At 30.9% G+C, this 19,294-nt stretch overlaps 2 protein-coding genes and 1 long non-coding RNA gene across 4 annotated transcripts; 1 reads left to right on the forward strand and 2 right to left on the reverse strand.

Annotated features, from left to right (window-relative positions):
- The first annotated feature begins 1,735 nt into the window (after positions 1 to 1,735).
- Positions 1,736 to 3,698, forward strand: LOC123663663 (stromal cell-derived factor 2). The gene is made up of 4 exons (XM_045598334.1): positions 1,736 to 1,889; positions 2,071 to 2,266; positions 2,506 to 2,730; positions 3,205 to 3,698. The coding sequence occupies exons 1-4, from the start codon at positions 1,799 to 1,801 to the stop codon at positions 3,377 to 3,379; spliced, it is 687 nt and encodes a 228-aa protein (XP_045454290.1). The 5' UTR covers positions 1,736 to 1,798; the 3' UTR covers positions 3,380 to 3,698.
- An 817-nt stretch (positions 3,699 to 4,515) lies between these two features.
- LOC123663657 (serine/threonine-protein kinase polo) lies at positions 4,516 to 13,712 on the reverse strand. The gene is made up of 10 exons (XM_045598325.1): positions 13,614 to 13,712; positions 13,024 to 13,248; positions 11,527 to 11,731; positions 10,903 to 11,095; positions 8,656 to 8,882; positions 8,407 to 8,537; positions 6,554 to 6,735; positions 5,909 to 6,042; positions 4,942 to 5,054; positions 4,516 to 4,801 (listed from the first exon to the last, which is right to left on the reverse strand). The coding sequence occupies exons 1-10, from the start codon at positions 13,710 to 13,712 to the stop codon at positions 4,607 to 4,609; spliced, it is 1,704 nt and encodes a 567-aa protein (XP_045454281.1). The 3' UTR covers positions 4,516 to 4,606.
- A 3,275-nt stretch (positions 13,713 to 16,987) lies between these two features.
- On the reverse strand, positions 16,988 to 17,653 carry LOC123660038. Of its 2 annotated transcripts, none has more exons than XR_006744127.1 (3): positions 17,416 to 17,653; positions 17,183 to 17,304; positions 16,988 to 17,084 (listed from the first exon to the last, which is right to left on the reverse strand). It is a non-coding gene; the product is annotated as an uncharacterized LOC123660038 (long non-coding RNA). The 2 variants fall into 2 exon arrangements; XR_006744126.1 differs by having other exon boundaries at positions 16,988 to 17,109.
- Positions 17,654 to 19,294: the final 1,641 nt, after the last annotated feature.

The raw sequence follows: 19,294 nt of genomic DNA on the forward strand, positions 1-19,294 counted from the left end.
TAAGTCAAGTTCTACAACTAGGTCGGCAAATAAGCGTTCAGCTCATTTGATGGTAAGTGATTACTGTACCTTATAGCAACACCAGATAAATATAGTTGTGCTTGCTCGCAAATGACAAAAAAAAACGACTTCAATTACATTGACAAGTAATACAACGTAAGCAGACGAATAAAATTAACAAACGCACTACTCGTCACTACGATTTTCGAGGGTTTCCCTCGATTTCTCTGGAATTCCATCATCAGATCCTGGTTTCCTTATAATAGTACCACACTTGGGATATCTCCTTTCCAACAAAAAAAGAATTGTCAAAATCGGTTCATAAACGACGAAGTTATCCTCGAACATTCATAAATATATATACGTTCGAATTAAGTAACCTCCTCCTTTTTTGAAGTCTGTTAAATGCTGTTAAAAAATAGCAGACACGTTACAAAACACCACCCCCCTACCACCTCAACGCAGGAACACAACTCTGCTTGTAAAGCTTTATTATTTAGCTGTGAATGCTGTGATCTTCTAAAAGATCGAGGTACTTCCCCAGTCCTATTTCAGTTAATTCAATTAAGTTAGGACACAAATTTTTATTCATACATCTTATAAACGTCCTTTTGAGTCCAATCCGAAATAACTTATTATGAATATCGTAAAGGGGAAGTTTTTCTAAAAGGAACTTATAATTCAGAATAAACAACTTAAAGGATTTTACGAAAATTTATGTAAATAGTCTGTTGGTTTATTATAATAACTAACACTTTTGAATAAATATTTCGTATAAACAAGCAGAATATTAAAAACGATTTACACAACCACTTTTGTTTCATTCATGATTCATGATAACTACTGGCTTGAGATAATTAATTACTATACTAATAATCTATCTACGATACGATCGTAATCTATAATACAACACTATTTTCGGACTTTTTGAAGTGTAACTTCTTTACAATCTATGTACTTTGAAACTCAATGAAACGAAAACGCGTCACTACAAAAAAAAAAAACAAATATAAATGTAATGGAGAGAATGAGATATTGCGCTGCGCAGTATTTTCTATTCTCGGTTAAAAAAAATCCTGTAGCCTACTTTTCAGAACTTTCACTTCTGCCGTGTGGGAATAGTACACAGTTTTTTTAATTTTCACCAATTTTTTTCAAATTATAAACCATTTTGTTTAAAATAACAAGTTCTGTAGTGTGTTGAATCGATTATAGTAATATATATATATATCGCTACATATATTTATAGTATACAACAAAGGCGCTTCCCGCTGTCTGTATGCTTAGATCTTTAAAACTACGCAACGGATTTTGATGCAGTTTCCTTTAGTAAATAAAGTGATTCAATTGGAAGGTTTATATGTATTATATATGCATAGTATAGTAGAGGAACACTAATAGTTTTAGAGGTTTCTAATGTAATTTGGTAAATAAATACATTTTTTTGCGCTTACATTGCAAATATTTATCTTATAATTTATATTTTATATTAAGTATCAGCATAGCAACCGTGCGAAGCCGGGGTGGGTCACCAGTATATTATTACGATACAGTTTATTAAAATTGAATTAACCTAAGTTTATTGACTGGGGTAGTAGTAATAATTATTTTAGATTCTCTTTTTCTATATATACCTAATATATGAACTTCTTGATTGTTAATAGTGCATCCATAGCTTAACAGCTTATTAAAACATTTTTAAACGGAATTTTATGAGACTTACTGACTTATTCAAAATTAATCAGTCTATCAGTCAAACCAAAACGTCATCGGCACATAAACGTTAGTTTTCTGGAAAATGGCATTTTTAAAGTTTTTCGGTGCATCTTTAAACACGTTAAATATGTTATTAATTATAGTTACATTATCGGCCGTTCGTATAGTTGATGGTAATATCTTTTTGCTATTTACTTCTCTGTACTTTACTCAAATTTCTCGAAATTTGGTATTGTTTATCTCAAGCGTGCTTAACAATTACGTGGCCTTATATGAGGGGAGGATTTTTTGAAGTTTCCTAAATGAATATCATACTTTTGGCTTATTGTCAGTAATCGTATTAATTTATTACAGCTTCAAGGGCAGAATTTGTGACATGCGGTAGTATCGTAAAGTTAATGAACACAGATTTACGTTTGCGGCTTCATTCTCATGATGTGAAATATGGTTCGGGATCTGGTCAACAGTCTGTGACTGCAGTCGATGTATCGGACGATCATAACAGCCATTGGCTAGTGAGAGCAGCAATGGGTGAAACTTGCAAGCGAGGGTGAGTATGTAATATAGCCCTTTCAAAAGCTTTTTTTGCAATACAGTTATTCAGTATGGTTTTTAAACTGTATTTAAATAAATAAAATTTATTTTGTAAGCATACTTATTTACTGCATTTGAAAGAAGTCACATTGTACATCCTTTTCTGTATTTTTTATTGTTTACATTTTGGTGTACAATAAAGAAAATATACTTACAAATTATAATTTTTTCAAATATTATTTAATATTTTTCCAGAGTACCTATAAAGTGTAATTCCAATATCCGATTACAACATGTATCAACCAAAAAGAACCTGCATTCTCATTACTTTTCATCACCCCTGTCAGGACATCAGGAGGTGTCCTGTTATGGTGATGATGAGGGTGAAGGAGACAGCGGTGATAATTGGACTGTAGTCTGCAACAATGATTTCTGGAGACGAGACACTCCTGTCAAATTGAAGCATATTGATACTTCTGCGTAAGTGATTATTACTTCTACTATTCATACCTTTGAGCTTAGTTATAAAACCCATGGTTTCAATTGCTACTGTTATAAATATTTCATATATTACTTAAAATATCACTTATTTCGGAATATTCCATTAGAAATATATTTAAAAAACATACTCAAACTGTTTGTTTTCTGTATTGTATACTGTTTATATGTTCTTTTTGGATTAAAAGGTATATTTTTAGTAAAAAATTCTCTTGGTTTCAAATTTATAAACCTCCTTGAGTTTTCAGTATTAGAGTATAATTTGTAATTAAAATCAAAATATATATTTTCAACTTCAAGGCTTAAAATAATAATTATTCAAAAAATATAATTACCCCAGATTTCAAACACTTTAAAAGTGTAAACTACAAAAACTCCTGAAACTTCCTTATTTATTTGTAACAGTCCTACTAACTTACCTTTATTTCTTAGTATATTCAATTTGTTTTGCTGCAGATTTCTGGCAGGTTCTGGCAGAACATTCGGAAGGCCAATTAGTGGTCAGGGTGAAATAGTCGGGGTTACCTCTCAGTACGGAGCATACACTGATTGGCAAGTTCAAGAGGGACTCTTTGTACATCCGAGTGATGCATTACCTCACATGCAGCAACACATACATACAGAGTTATAATTTATAATTTAATATAAGTAGTAAAATAGTTTGTGCTTGTAAAACTTGGATATATTACAAATATGCTACTATAACAAGTGAAACACAATTAAATTTAAATATGATTTGATTCTGTGGTAGAATTTTGTATATAAATGAGTATTTATAATAGTTACTTTGTTTTATTTTATAATTTATTGTTAGTTTAAAATAGCTGAATGACTTGAATTCAGTTTTGTATTTATGCTACAATTGTAATAAACCAAATTTCTTTTTTTTTGTTATAAACAGTTCCTTTATTTATATATTGTATAATTTTATAAATATAAATGAAATACCAGATGTGTTATTATTCAAAAGACATTATTTTGACTAAAAACTTTATTGTCAAATGTTATGTTACATGAGGTAACACACCCCTAAGAAATGATCAAGTTACAAATTTGTAGTGCTTCAAGAGCATCGATAATACTGTCTAGTTTACTTTCTGAAAAAAGAAACAAAAATTGGAAAAGTACAACAACTAAACATCTAAATTAATAATAAATACATTTAAAAATATTTGAATAAAGTTTAAGTAGAAAACATTAGATCTTCTGTTGCAGACTGTCATGGGGCGTAAATTTTGTGATGCTACTGAAGCACAAAAATAATGTTTACAAAATAGTTCTAAAACTAAATAAAGTGATCAAAATAATCATAAATTGTTCGCACCCGGCCGCTCAGTCATGGTGCAACTATTTATCTGTAAATTGGTCAAACTAACGATCTCCAAACTAAAAATTTTATCTTATGCAAACATAACATTCTAAAGGCACGTATGAATATGTTCTATATCTAAAAGTACAATTTTTTTAAAGAAGTTTAGAGTAAATATCCTATTTGAAAATTGATCGTCCTATTTACTTTAAAAAAAGTGTCACAATCTGAACCTATTTGGTGCATTTTAGTGCAGATTAACTAAATATACACCATTTATTCAAAGAAATGTTTGAGATAACTTATAAATAATGGGGTAATAAGTTGAGAATTATCTAGTAGGTATTGTTTGAATGCTAAAACTGATAAAGTTTTTCAACAATTTTCAATTTTTCTAAAAATTAATATAATACGAAATGATTACAATACATAGGTGCACACATTAGCACTTTGGCTATTCCATCTTCTCACATTCAATCTGTGCAGATAATTAATTCATTAATAATCATGTAATGATATTCTAGGTCCATAGGCAATGTAAGTAATTGGCTAGCACAGTTTATTAGCTAGTACACTGTTAAGTTTTTCAAGGGCATATGTCAAATTAGTGTATAATTTTTTATCACAACCATGTTCTTCAATTGTACTGAATCGGAATGTCCTAAAGTTTTTCTCAATATCAATATATGTAACAGCTTGCATTAAAGGACACAGGATTATTTTGGTATGATCTTGGAAGTTTATCTGTAATTAAGAAACATTAAATGTTTAAATACACTCAGGATTAATCAGTTAAAAGAGCAAATAACATTGAATATACTTTAACTAATGGTATTTCTTTCTCTCTTGACGTAAATAGATAAAGAAATAAAATCAATAATTACCTGTAAAGTTCCATTAGTAAGGTACATAATGACGGCAAGTGTCGTTCTGAACCACTGGTGCAAGTGAGGCAATCTCGAGAGACCATCACTCTCTCTAACTGGTACTGATGCTCCTATAATACACATTTTGTAAGTTTTGAAAAAACGCAATTCATATATTTGAACTTAATTATAACATTTAACATTTTATATAAAATGTAACGACATTTGGAACGAACATTTTGATGTTCGATCGCTCACTAAAGGTATTTGGTATAAAACCGTTCAACCTTCACTTCCGCTTACACCATGGTTTTCTGACAAAAAACTAAAAAGAAAAGATTTAGTCATGGCTTTTCGACTTCGATCCGGCCACATTCCCTTGAATACCTTTGCAAACCTTGTAGGGAAAGCACAGTCTGCAAAATGTGCCGAGTGCAACCAAATTGAAGATGTTTATCACATACTCATGGAATGTGTGCGGGTCGAACCGGAAAGGCAGACCTTTGTTACTGTTAACGATATTAATCTACTTAATATAGGTATGGTTAATGTGATATTAAGTCATCCACTATCGTCAGAAGCAAAAATTCTATATTATATTTATAACTTAGCATGTAAGCGGAGGTAGTGTTAAGATGGTTCTATGATGGTGTCATCTTAAATACTTGAACAAACCCTCTTAAATATTAAAGAAAAAAAAAAAAAAAAATTAACATTTTTGCTATTTATTCGTATGGCCCTTCAATGCTCAACTTTTTTTTACACATGGATTTTCATCAATCCTAATATCGCCGACTTTTAAACAATATTTTATCTTATTGTTTTCTAATGTTTACGTGAATTTCATTCATTTTTATAGCCGATTTATAGGGTTTTTTACATGCCCAACATTTCGGATACTTTACAGCAAGGATTATAATATTATTTTATTGTTTTATCTTTTAAGAATAATAAATCTTAGAGGCAATATTTCACAGTAACTTACCAGCTTTCATAAGATGCTCAGTCATATATCGTCTAAAATACGTAAGGAGTTTCATTTTCTTGTCTAGCTCTTGAGGGTATTCCCGCATTGTCATGTACTGCTCCTGGCCTTGCCGGTTGATGTAGTGTACATTCCTGCAAAGTAATTAAATGTTGGAATAAGTATTTCTTTGTAATAATTTATTACAATTCAGCCTGTAACATCCCACTTCTGGGCATAGACCTCTTTAGTATTTTTCAATGTGGGACAAGGAGATATTAACTCAAAAAAAAAAAAAAAAATTGTAATTGCTCTTAATTAATTTAGTCTTAATTAATTTTCAGATAGATATAGTATGAAACGTTTATTACAAAAATTATAATTTTTATGTGTCATGAAAAATTAATGTCTCATAATACTAATCAAAGCCTACAAATTAAAAGTATTTGAAATTTTAAAACCCGACGCGGAAACGGAACCGCATTTTTAATCGGTAGTTACAAATATTTCCGAGTCTTAGTGGTAAGAGAGAGTAGTTACGATTTTCGAAACTGTTAATAAAGCTTTCAGTTGATGGATACTGAGCTTAAGGATATTTGCATGGCACTAGCATTAGTTTGAAGAAGTTGAGCTGTCAAATAAAATATTATTAATTTAAAGACTTACACTCCATTAGCAAGCATAATCAGCTTGGTAGTATCGTTGAACATGACTCCAACACTCTCATCGCACAGCTGGTAGCCGAACCCATACTTGTCGCTGTAGTCGACCCACTTGCCGACCCACACAAGCGGTTGTGCTGCGGGGTCGCTCATATCGTCGTTGAGGCATTCGCGACGACACTTCAGCTGCTTAAAAAAAAGGGTTACATCAATTAGTCAACAATATAAGGGGGGGGGGGGGTGTCGTCTAGATAGTTGGGAAACAGTCTTTCCGTATTTTCGAACAAAGTTGCAATAAAATCTTTATGGTCGTATTATTTGCAACTGGTTGATTTTGATAGCATGAAAAGAAGACATTAAAAAATGAATTTAAAAATTAAAAAAGTGTCCCGCCACTTTTCATGTTTTGCTGTCCGCCAAAATGGGTGAATCCAATGATGAAATCCAGTAATTTTAAAGTTTTACTTTAAAAGGGGAAATATACGACTCAAGCTGCGAAAAAAAAAAAAAAAAAAATTGTGACGTTTATGGATCTAATGCAGTTTCAGTAAGAGTAGCACAAAATTGTTTAAACATTTTCAGTGAGGAAATTCTGATATCAAAGACGTATTTCGCTATGGTCACCCAGTTACCGTTAAACGTGACATTTTTGAAAAAGTAAAGGTAGCTCGACATTTGAGTAGTTATGATATAGCTGAAAATCTGAGAATTGACCATAAAACAGTTTCTACGCATTTGAAAAACCTTGACAAAAAAGATCGATATATGGGTGTGGCCCCCTGAACCATGAACTCACTGAAAGAAACCTAATGGAGCAGGAACTAATTGGAAAAATGTCTACTAACAAATTTAATCTCTAAAAGTTGGTTTATTAATTGATGAGAAATAGGTCCTACATAATGACATATTCTACCTCCTGTTGTGTGTTCAAGTCTAAACGTAACTTATTTGCGGGATATACCTTATCTAAAATCGGTGAAATATATCGGTGAAGTATATTAAATTCGGAAACAATCTCTATGTATGTATTGGCGATTAAAAGCAATTATTTTTTTTTATATATTTTTTTATATTATCTTTCTATCTGCAATCAGCCCTTGAGCTATGATCAGATTGGTTGTTTCTTTAGGTAGCAGTTCGAGATTCTTCACATCCAGCAATGCGTCATCCCATAATAATATAAATTAGACCGATGCTATACGCTTCCTCTTGAGCCTGTAAATTGAGTCTGAGAACTCCAGAAGTGTCACAGCGAGCTCATTTTTATGTTGTTGAAGTCTTTGCTTATATCTAATGTAGGACTTTTCTATGACTTCCCTGACGGTTGGGATTTGCAGGTACTCATGTACTTCAATATTCTTCGTGAACCAAGGTGCGCTACTCAAGGTTTTAAGTGCTTTATTTTGAAAGCGTGGCAAAATTTCAATATTTGATAGGCTGGCTGATCCCCAAAGCTCTATACCGTATGCCCATATAGGTTTTAAGATGCATTTGTATATCAAAAGTTTATTTTCCAAACTAAGAGATGACTGTCTACCCACTAGCCAGTAAATATCTCTTAGTTTCTAAAAGGAATTATTAACAATTAATTATGAATGTTTTGTTATAGTGACAACAAATAGTTATAATTAAATAATTAAAGTTTGTTTTTTATTTGATTGATAACACGTTAAGAAAAAAAAATCATGGGAAAAAATTATTACACAAGATGGTTTTGGTAGACAGAAAATGAAGGCATGATATAAATAACTAACATGAACCAAAGGATCGCGATCTAATGTTGACTGGTAGTGCTGAAATTTTAACTCACAAATTTTTTTTTCTCAACAAATTTGTAAAGCTCTAAGGTAATATTACCTTATTAGTAAGCAACGCAGCAAGTTGGTCGCGCAGTGCAAGGAGATTTTGTCGGTGGGATGTGGGTTCTACAGCGCGGGGTTCTGCGGGAGGCACTCTCTTCACTGGCGAGTCCACCGCCATAATATTATCTGGAAGATAATACACTTCAGACAATATTTATTGATAATTTAACAAATGAATTATTAGTATCTGGTGTTTAGGATTAAATGGAAATTTTGTACTTTGAGTCGATGTAGATTAGCTCACCATTAGCATTAACCTCGTTGAGAGGCCGGCGGTGTAGGGCCATACCCTCGAGCTGGTCTGTCCTTGGTGCGGTTGTGAGGCAGGACAGCGGTAGCGCGGCCGGCATTATGCCAGACGTGAAGAACTCGTGTTGCAATAGTTTGTCTACTGATGGACGCATCGAGGGATTGGATTGTAATTGCAGGACGATCATTGATGCGGCCGGCTTGCGGAGTGATGAAGGGATTCTGTTGAACGGGGTTGTGTGTGAAAACTATGAGCCCGATATTATTCAGCCTATTGAGTTATACCAAATAATCCGTATTTGAAGTCATTTTTTTTTTGTTTCGGGATACAAACAATTATTATATCTTATTATAATTGTGGGCAAAACACATGAGTTCACGTTATTTTTGGCGTGAACTTGTGGAGGCCTATGTCCAGCAGTGGACTGTATAGGCTGTAATGATTATAATTGTTTGGGATAGCGGTAGCCTTGTTGAAGAGTCTTTGAAAAACTATTAATTTAGAATTATTGCTTTGTGGCTTAGCCTATTTTTTTGCCTTGATTTTTTTTCATTAACATTGATTGGAACCTTTTCGTTTTTTTTCAAGATACATATAAGCTGAATCTAATTAAGTATTATATTCAAAGATTAGATCTATCATATATGCATACATTCTGTAGTTAACATTATATGCATACAGAGAGACATGAATGAATGTATAGCTATTATTGCATTAATTTTATAAATATGGACATTTAGTAGCTACATAATTAAGTTTTATACATTACTATAAAATTTCTAAGAATTAATGTAATAATACCTAATGTAAGTAGGAATTAGAGAATCTTTAAATTAAAAAAAAAAAGTTAGCCATAGCAGTGTACATATTTCTTATTTCCTTGTACATTGGTTCCAAGTAGTAAACATTACACTATTTTAAAACAAAAATATTCGAAAACAACCCGGAAGTTACATTTAAAACTAAACAAACACATAAGCATTGATGATGTATTTTTAAATTGATCAATTTAAAAACGCCTCTGCAGTTAAAAAGAAATTTCAGTGATCTAAATAGTCTAGTCGGTGATTTACCTTATTAAGTAATAAACAACACCAGTTTATTAACCTTTCATGGTATCTCAGACTTTGATTAACACCACGATTTTTAAGTAAAACGGGATATTTACCATATTAGTTAATGGTCATTGTAAGTTTGAAATATTTCTGCATTATTGCAAGCATCATGATCATGGGTGGTCATGTTGCAAAATCATCAATTTTAATATACATTATAGTGACAGTTTGGTTTGAAATTATTTGGTTCATTGTATAATGTTAACATGTATAGGAACTTATCCACTGATACCATGTGGTGATGGCGTTTACAATTACACAAATCACGATTATGACTGAAGTATATGTCAATATGTATTATAAAATAGATTCAAGTTATATAATAATTGTCGGTGTACAGTTAGTTTCTGTCATTTGTTATAAATTATCTTTGTTGGAAACTTTTTTTTAAGTGACTAATTAATTCATTATAAAGATGAAGAAAACAATATTTAATAACTCAATGGAAGTATAAGATGAAATATGTTAAGGACAAAATGCATGTGTGTCCATCACCATAACATATAAGTAACCTGTAACGTTGGTTGATAGTATTATCGGTGACAACGGCCTCTGCGTATCGACTACGTATTGAATGCCACGGACCCGCGAAACAAGCCTGTAGAGCTAGGTTTACCCCCTCACTAGGAAAAAATTGATTACTTTTCCTATTTCTCTATACCATTTATAATAAACAAGTATTATATAATATTGCAAATATTATTATGATAAGTGTGGTTTATTTTAGGCTATAAAATAATAAATTACAATTAAAATCTTCAAAAGAAAAAGTGTGTTTTGAGTTCCTACACCAAACTGGAGTTTACTCCTAAGAATGTAACTTAAAAAAAAACCATAACTTAAAAAAGAAATTAAAATTAAATCAAATAATAATTAATTAAAAAATTTAAATTCTAATATCAGTCAACAGTAGAGTAAATGCAAAAAACTAAAACAGTTAAAAGTTCATCAACGTCAGTTGTGTCACACGATTTCCCCATATTTTATCATACCACAGACTTAGTTTTTTAAGAGTAAACTCCAGTTAATAAAAAGTCTTGCCTATAAATTTTCTGTTTGAATCAAAGATGATTTGAGATAATAAATATTAGTAAATAGTTATACTAAATATATCTTTTTTATATACCTGTATTCACACTGTTTTATTCTCTTGTAAGTGTCTCGCAGTGTGGACGTCTCAAACGGCGGTTTGCCAACAAGCAATGTGTACATTATACAGCCCAAGCTCCAAATGTCAACTTCAAATGAGTGTCCTTTCTTAGTCAATATTTCTGGTGCTATATAGTTAGGCGTACCACATAAAGTCTGCTTTCTCTCTCCTAAAAGTTGAATAAATCAAAACAATATGACAGTGAACTTAATATAGTTTTCTTTTCAACTGTAAAGCCTAGTCCCTTCTAGCCCAAAAGCCTGCGAAGGCCAGACCTTTGCATTTTAGAAAAGTTGAAAGTTTCTCAGCGCATGCTCTCAACACACATAGAAGCAACGGCCAAACATGAAGTTAAACACATAGTGGCTTCACATATAGTGCTTTGGTAGATCCCAACTTTGTTTTAATAAAAATTTATTTCAATTAAATCATTGTAACAAGATCTGTATGTATTAAGAGAAATATTGAATGTATAAGTGTATTTTAATTCTTCACTCATTGGCATAGAATCTACATAGCAGTAGGAAAAACTTGGGACTTAGGAATATTTAAGTCATAATTATATAACAAATCACAGAAGCAGCATTAGCTTTATTGTACCTTCATATTCAATTCTGGCTGCTAAACCAAAATCTCCAATTTTGACATGGAGGTCATCATCAAGAAACAGGTTGCCGAGTTTGAGATCTCTATGAATGATCCTCTTGCTGTGCAAGTACTGCACACCAAGCAGAATCTGATGCATGTAGAACCTTGTCTCTGGTTCCGTTATGGCTTTCCTACGTTTGTGTAACTCCATCATCGACTGTTGAGAAAGTTTATTTCATAAACTTAAATGCATATACAGTGCACAATAAAACTTTAGCCAATATTATTTTAACTTTTTTATTGTATGATTAGACTGTTAGTCAAAGATTGTAGTTATAAAAAATATAGGACTTACTCATTACTAAAACTTAAATAATTGTGTTTGCTCGCAAACGAAAAAAAAACCGACTTCAATTACATCGACAAGTAATCCAACGTAGATCGACGAAAAAATAGTCAAGCAACTACGCGTTATCAAAGATTACTCAAAAAGTAGTTATCAGATCTCGATAAAATTTATATGTGACTACATGATAAATATCAGCTTTCGATTAAATTAAAAATTATTAAAATCGGTACACCCAGTAAAAAGTTATTACGGATTTTCGAGAGTTTCCCTTGATTCCTCTGGGATCCCATCATCAGATCCTGGTTTCCTTATCACGGTACCAAACTAGGGATATCCCCTTTCCAACAAAAAAAGAATTATCAAAATCAGTACATCCAGTAGTTAAGTTATGCGGTATAATACAACGTAGGTCGACGAAAAAAGCGTCAAGTAAAAACGCATTATTAGATATAACTCGAAAAGTAGTTGTTAGATCTCAAATAAATTTAAATCGGACCAATTGGCACACACCACCTTTCGATTAAAACAAAATTTGTCGAAATCGGTCTACCCGGTCAAAAGTTCTGATGTAACATACATAAAAAAAAAAAAAAAAAAAAAAAAATACAGTCGAATTGAGAACCTCCTCCTTTTTTGGAAGTCGGTTAAAAAATTAAAAATATTCATCAGTTTTTTATTTTTTTTAAGCTGGTTTATTATAGTTTTGTTACGCCCTAACCTATAGGTAAGTAATAGCTGTCTCTTTCTAATCTTGGCATGAATAACAGTCTTTTATTGTAGAATCCAAAAATTTAAAAATATTCTTAATAAGAGTAGCACTGAAAATAGTGTAGTGTGAGTTTTGTCGCAAACTGTATGCAATACACTAGTGAGTAATAGAATGCAATACATAATTAAGAATTAAGTGTTGTGAATCAAATATTAAATCAAATGTTAAATATTTAATGACTAGTAAAGAAAGAAGTATTACTTTTAATTGTTATAATAATACAGCCATAGGTTTTCTGAATAATTGTATGATAATTTTATACATAACCATACAATTGTGGTGAGTATAATCAATATTTTTTTTTGGGTATACAATATGTATCGCATTGTATTGATGAGTTATACAAATGACCACAAGTTTAATCAAATAAGAACATCATAATACTACTCACCCTTCTTTTACACAACTCTAAAATAATATAAATATTAAGAGAGTCTTCGAAAAAACTGTGGAAACCGACAACGTGCTTGTGTAGCAGGGATCGATGGATGGATATCTCTTGAGCCATTTTCTCTTTCTGACTTGATTTTACCATGAGCTTTTTTGATACTATCTTCCCCGCGTATACTTGATTTGATGCCATGTCTTGTATTTCGTAGCATTTTGCAAAACCACCCTTGAATAGAATCATGGCAGTTGTTACAGCATGTCGTTTTTATGATTAAATTAACATGGAAATTAATTATCTTTGTAAATAGCTTTCAATAAAAACTTTAAAAGGATATTAAGAATGTATATTACTATTATTAAATGACGAAACAGCTGATATTTAAAGTTCATAATTAAGTTAAACTTTTCGGCTCTAAAGCCGTTAGAATAACGAAAATTTTTTTACGTATCTGATGCTAACCTCATTATACGGTCAATAAAGTTCACTGTAATCAAATCAACAAAAACTTTCTGTATAAAACATAATAAATGAACGAAACACTGGAATAACACTACATATAAAATGATTTAAAAATGGACTTCAACGCTTACCTTTCCAAAGAATCTTAGCCTTTGATATGTACTATTTGTTTGAGGATCATGGATTATTTCAGGAATTTCTTTCTTTTCGTCTTCTTTGATCGACGTCATTATAAATAAGCTTAAAATATAAATTAAAATAAAATAAGACGTTAATAATTGTAAGCAAAGTTGTTGACGATTGTTGACAATTCACAATGGAGATTTAAAACGGTAAGTCGTTTGAAATGAAGTCAGTTGTTATGGATTTTGAAACAGGAGACCAATAGAGAGACTCGATTTTTTATTAATGTTGCCATTTTGAAATATTATTTTATGTTAACTGTAATTAAATTTTTAAAATTTATTTCTGTGTACTTTGTAGAGTTAAAAGTTTTTGATTATTTAATCTTTTGTACCATCGAATTCTATTATATTTATGATATATTTCTATTCGCAATATTCACATATTATATTAATATTAAAGTGGCAGCTTATTAATTGAAAAGAAACAGATCCTACTGGCCCATCCTACCTCCCGCTGTCAAAGTCTATTTGTATCAGGAGCATGGAGCATAGAGAAGAGGAGAACGATCGCTATAGAAAATAGTGTCCCGAAAATATCGACGAAATAGCGTAGCGCTGCGATCGCTAAGTTGCCTCAATAAAAGCGCGGGCTGTTGTGCTCTAATTTGAACTAATCTATCAAGTCTATCAACGTTTAGTTCGATCATTTTTTAGACATTCGAAGGTGCATAAATTCCTAACAAGCTGAAAAACTGTTTCTGAGCTACAACAATTCAAAAAGTTGTAAAAGTTGTTATCGTAATAATACACACACGTTTCTAAGCTTTTACAGATGTTGTTTCGAATTTACACTAGCATATAAATTAAGAGACTGGGTTTCATTTTACATGATATTCTTTAAGTTTTAACTTATGTATATTTTAAGTATAAGTTACAATGACCGATAGAAAAAAAAATTCAACGTATATAACAACTCCAGAGATGTGTATATACGTGGCGAACTCATGCGAAAATTTCGCATAAATTGAAAAGAAAAATCAGAATACAGTGATTAAACTTCGATAATTCGCAAAAAAGGACGTGCCTTTCGGAATAGATAGTACTAAATAATAATTATAGAGAAGACTGTCTTATTTATAAGTCTGTGAGGTGTTTGCATATTTTTAACCATGGGCATTAATTTAATTCACAATAAAGATTCATTCAGAAGTAGACGATATTGGATTAAGTTATGTTATAATAATCTATTTCAATGCAATAAAGCTGCGATAGGAAGCTTAGTATAAAACTTCACAGTTATTATAACACTTATACATTTTTTATAACCTTTATTTTTTGTTCACATTTATTGTAAATGTACTTTAACTAAAATATTTACGATGTTTACCTATTAATAAGATTCGAATATGAAATTACCTATAATATAATTAAAAAAGGTTTTGAATAGAAAGTATTTGCCAGATAGTGAAGTGTGAAGCGGAATGAAAACATTCAGAAACTTATCCGTTTCATATCGTTATAGATTCAATAAGTTACAGATACTGAGACTTTATCAGTAAGATGTGAAATTGTTTTTATAAGATCAATATTTTAACATCCCACGGCTGGGATTAGATCTATATTTTTTCTTTTTGTTCTGTGATACTAAATAAGTTAAAACTATAGCATTTGTTAGTGGTATTCTTCCTGTATGCTTCAGCATGTAATGCTCTAATATCCCACTGCTGTGCATAAGCCTCTTTCCCCCGTGTCAGTGCTTAAGTCAGAGCTTAATCCACCACGCTGCTCCAATGTGGGTTGGCAGATTTATTCTCTATCAATCGCTATCAGATGTACATGATAACAACAGGAACCGACGGCATAACATTCTCTTCGAGGCACGGTGGGGAGACTCAAAAGGACTGCACAAACAGACCACAGCAAACATCTGTATGGCCAATATAAATGTTTGTTATGTGCGGGGATCGAACCCGCAACCACCACATTTAGCATTCTATAGCTTTTTTTGTATAAAAAGTACATTATTGTGTCTCATTAATTATGAACAATATTATGCATATTTTGATATGGTTTTATTAATTATTTTTTTTTCAATAAAAATCATAAAAACATCATTAATGCTTACAATATGTTTCTTCACATAATTTATAATTATAAATACAGCTTTTCTCAAAGTAAATTAAGAGTCAATAAATAGTACTAAAATTATCAGAAATATATTATCCATATTATTAGACTATCTGTTAATTATTTAATTAACAATGAGACAATATAAACGTGGCCTTTGCATTGTGACTACTATACAGGTTTACTGGCGAAGTGGTGAATTAGTATCAATATTGAGTGATAGTTAGTAGAAATGAAAGATCAAAATTTGCTAGATTTAACGACATAGTTGTAAAATAAATAAAAAACAATTAAAATATCATATTTTTTTATTTCATAAAATTGCTTTATAATTAATGTATTTACATTATTTACAAGTTCATTTGCATACAGTAAGATAATTGCAAAAAAAAATCTGCTACCTAAAAAACATATCTATTGACTTACAAGATGATTTGGAATTTTTCAAAGGTAATGTATCATATTTGGTCTTCGCAAATATGACCACGTCTCCGATTTTCGCAGTAAACTCAAGTGGCTCCCAATTCGCCTTCGCAGGAATACCCATGTACTTACTCTACTCTACTGTGTTCTTTTTAATCCTAATGCCCCTCATTACCTTAAAGAACGGTTTACGTTTCTTTGCGATTCCCATGAGCGCTCCCTTAGATCTGAATCCAATTTGCTTCTGAAAATTCCTCCCCATTCTACCTCCTTCTACTCCAATTCATTTACTGTTAATGCTGCCCGTCTGTGGAACTCTCTTCCGCTTTCAATAAAACAAGCTCCAACACAAGCTTGTTTCAAGCAACGCCTTAAAAAGCATTATATGTCGCTCATTAAGTCATAACTGTCGCGATTTGTAGTTTACTTTGTGTACATATATGTATATATTTATGTGTGTGTGTATATATGTATATATTTTTATATGTGTATGTATGTATGTGTGTATGTATGTTTATGTGTGTGTATATGTATATTATATAGTATACATTAAAATATTTACTTATTTATATGTTTTTTTTTTCTTTAATAATTATGTAAGTCTATCATATCGTAGTTTTTATCTATTTATTATTGATTTTTCCACCTTAATTTGTACACACTTCTAACCGCTGCTACTGTATCGTGTCCAGTACCCTAAGGTTATCTGGAAGAAATCGCTATTTAGCGATAAGATCGCCTTTGTACATCTTGTATTGTATCTTTCTTTATATGTGTCTGTATTCTGGTGTACATTAAGAATAAATAAAAAAAAAAAAAAAAATGTAGATACTTTCTTTCTTTTCACACTACTACTAAAAGATGTACTTGATGCTTGTTTTTACTTCAGGTGTCACAGTTCCAGATGGTGCCTCGATTTAGGTGAATCTTTAAGTTTATTTTCAATTTTCACCTAATGTGTAATAGTATGAGATTTTTATTTATATTATATATATATGTAAGAAATGAAAGAAAATATATCGTACCTATAGTGTATGTCAGTTCCTTTACATAAAATAGAGGCTTGCAGAGTTTCCATATACATTTTTATATCTTCTATAGATGATGTAGTATCAATAACAATTTCTGGTTGTTGAGAGAAAGAAACCTGTTGTATCAGAAATGATTATGTGACCAAAACTTAATAAATTTTATAAAATGCTCTGTATGCATTATGAATAGATAAAATTATTTAAAAAAGCATGAGAAAATTATTTACCTCCACTGAAAGATTATTGGAAATAGTAAAATTCATATCTTATATAATATCAACTCGTCATCCACAAGCAAAATAACACCATCCTTGGATCAGTATTGAGTGAAAATGAGCATGGATCTCTTCTAGTGTAACACATGATGGTGGAGACATGTTCGAGATAATGACCTAATGTTGAAATTTATGTACAAAAAAATATTAAAATCTCGCAAATCTATAACAATATGATAAACATAATAATATCTAATTCTTTTACATTATTAGCTGTTACAATCTCTGGTGATTCCATATGATGGGGTCCTGCTGGTTGAGAATCTTCTTTTAAATTGTTACCTTGAACGATTTTTAACAAGGGTTGTGTATAATCCAGGTTTTCGATTAGTCAGTTATTAATGTCATTTTGCACTATTGGAACTTGCTGTAAAAAAAAAAACAACTTTAAAGTAAAGTAAACAGATTTGATATTTCTTATATTTCAATATCATCTAAAAATAATAAATTTTGGCATTCAAACCTCTTCAGAAATGTCCTTTTCCAAATTCTGAGGGTTTATTGGAATGACATTGTCATTCAAAAGAGTCCACCTTTCGCGAGGGATGATAATTTCAGCTTCATTAATAATCAATCGATCAATTTTCTTAATATCTTCTTTGCGAAAGTGCTTCTCACACACAAACTGATTTGGAGTCAATTGTTGTGATAAAGCTTTTACCCATTTTCCCTCAATACGTTATTCTGAAAGTGAATGAATAAATTTTGAGAATGTAATTACTTGCAAATCTTGTAATTAACCTTAATTTCAACAATTTCTTAAAAGTTCAATAAAGATTAATTTATTTAAAAAAACCATGATTAACTAAGAAAATAATAATTTTACATATTCAGTATTCCAATGTACAGCTATGAATCAATAACGTATGAAGATATTATTACCTTTTGTAGTTTGGTACTTTGATAGATGATTGACGCAAATTGTTTTTCAGTAATTCATTCTATTTTAGCGATCAGATGCTAAATCTCTTTTACATCCACGCACAATACAATGTTTCACCATTTTTTAATGTTTCTTTTGGTCAAAAATTAAAAAATTACGGAGCACGATTATTTTAGAAAATTTGTAAACATTGTTTACAAAATACATTATTCAACTAACTTCATTTACTTGTACTCATAAGCACATGACATAAACAGCTAACTTCACAGAGGCAACTTACCGTCAGCAGCGCAGACTGGTGGCTGAAAATGAACTACAATTATGTACAAGTTTTTAGGGACAGGCGGGCTATGCTTTAGTACGTAGCGATCGGTCTCCTCTTCTCTATGCTCCATGATCAGGAGCATTGATTTGTATCATGGAGCATAGAGCTATGCTCCATGATTTGTATCGACATCCTTCACAATTCACATAGCGTTATCCAGAGCTGGTGAAACAGGCCCTAAATTATTATTATTTTAGTTAATAAATCTCGTTTCATTGAATAAATAAGTAAATACTTCTTGATAATTGTCTACTTCCATTGAATATATTTCTTTTACCTAATTATTTTCAATTACTCATTTGTTAAACAGTGGTTAAAATTTTGTACTGTTTAATTTTTGTTGTATTTCTATCTAATTTAATTATTTAACTATTTTTATGTAATTAGCGTTTGGTATAAAAATAATGACTTTACTTTTTTTTATTACGTAAAAGAGGGTAGTATGTCACGAAATCTTATAAAAGTATATACTTATATATTAACTAGTTACTTTTAATTACTTATTGTATTGAATAAAGTGTAATCCAATTAGTTATTAAACTATATTAGAGTATGAACTCCTTGAATGATGTAGTCAAATAAATTAATAAATTAATTTTTAAAAAATAAATATTAAATATTAT

The sequence above is a fragment of the Melitaea cinxia genome, chromosome 2 (assembly GCF_905220565.1).
Source record: "Melitaea cinxia chromosome 2, ilMelCinx1.1, whole genome shotgun sequence".
Taxonomy (NCBI): Eukaryota; Metazoa; Arthropoda; class Insecta; order Lepidoptera; family Nymphalidae; genus Melitaea; species Melitaea cinxia.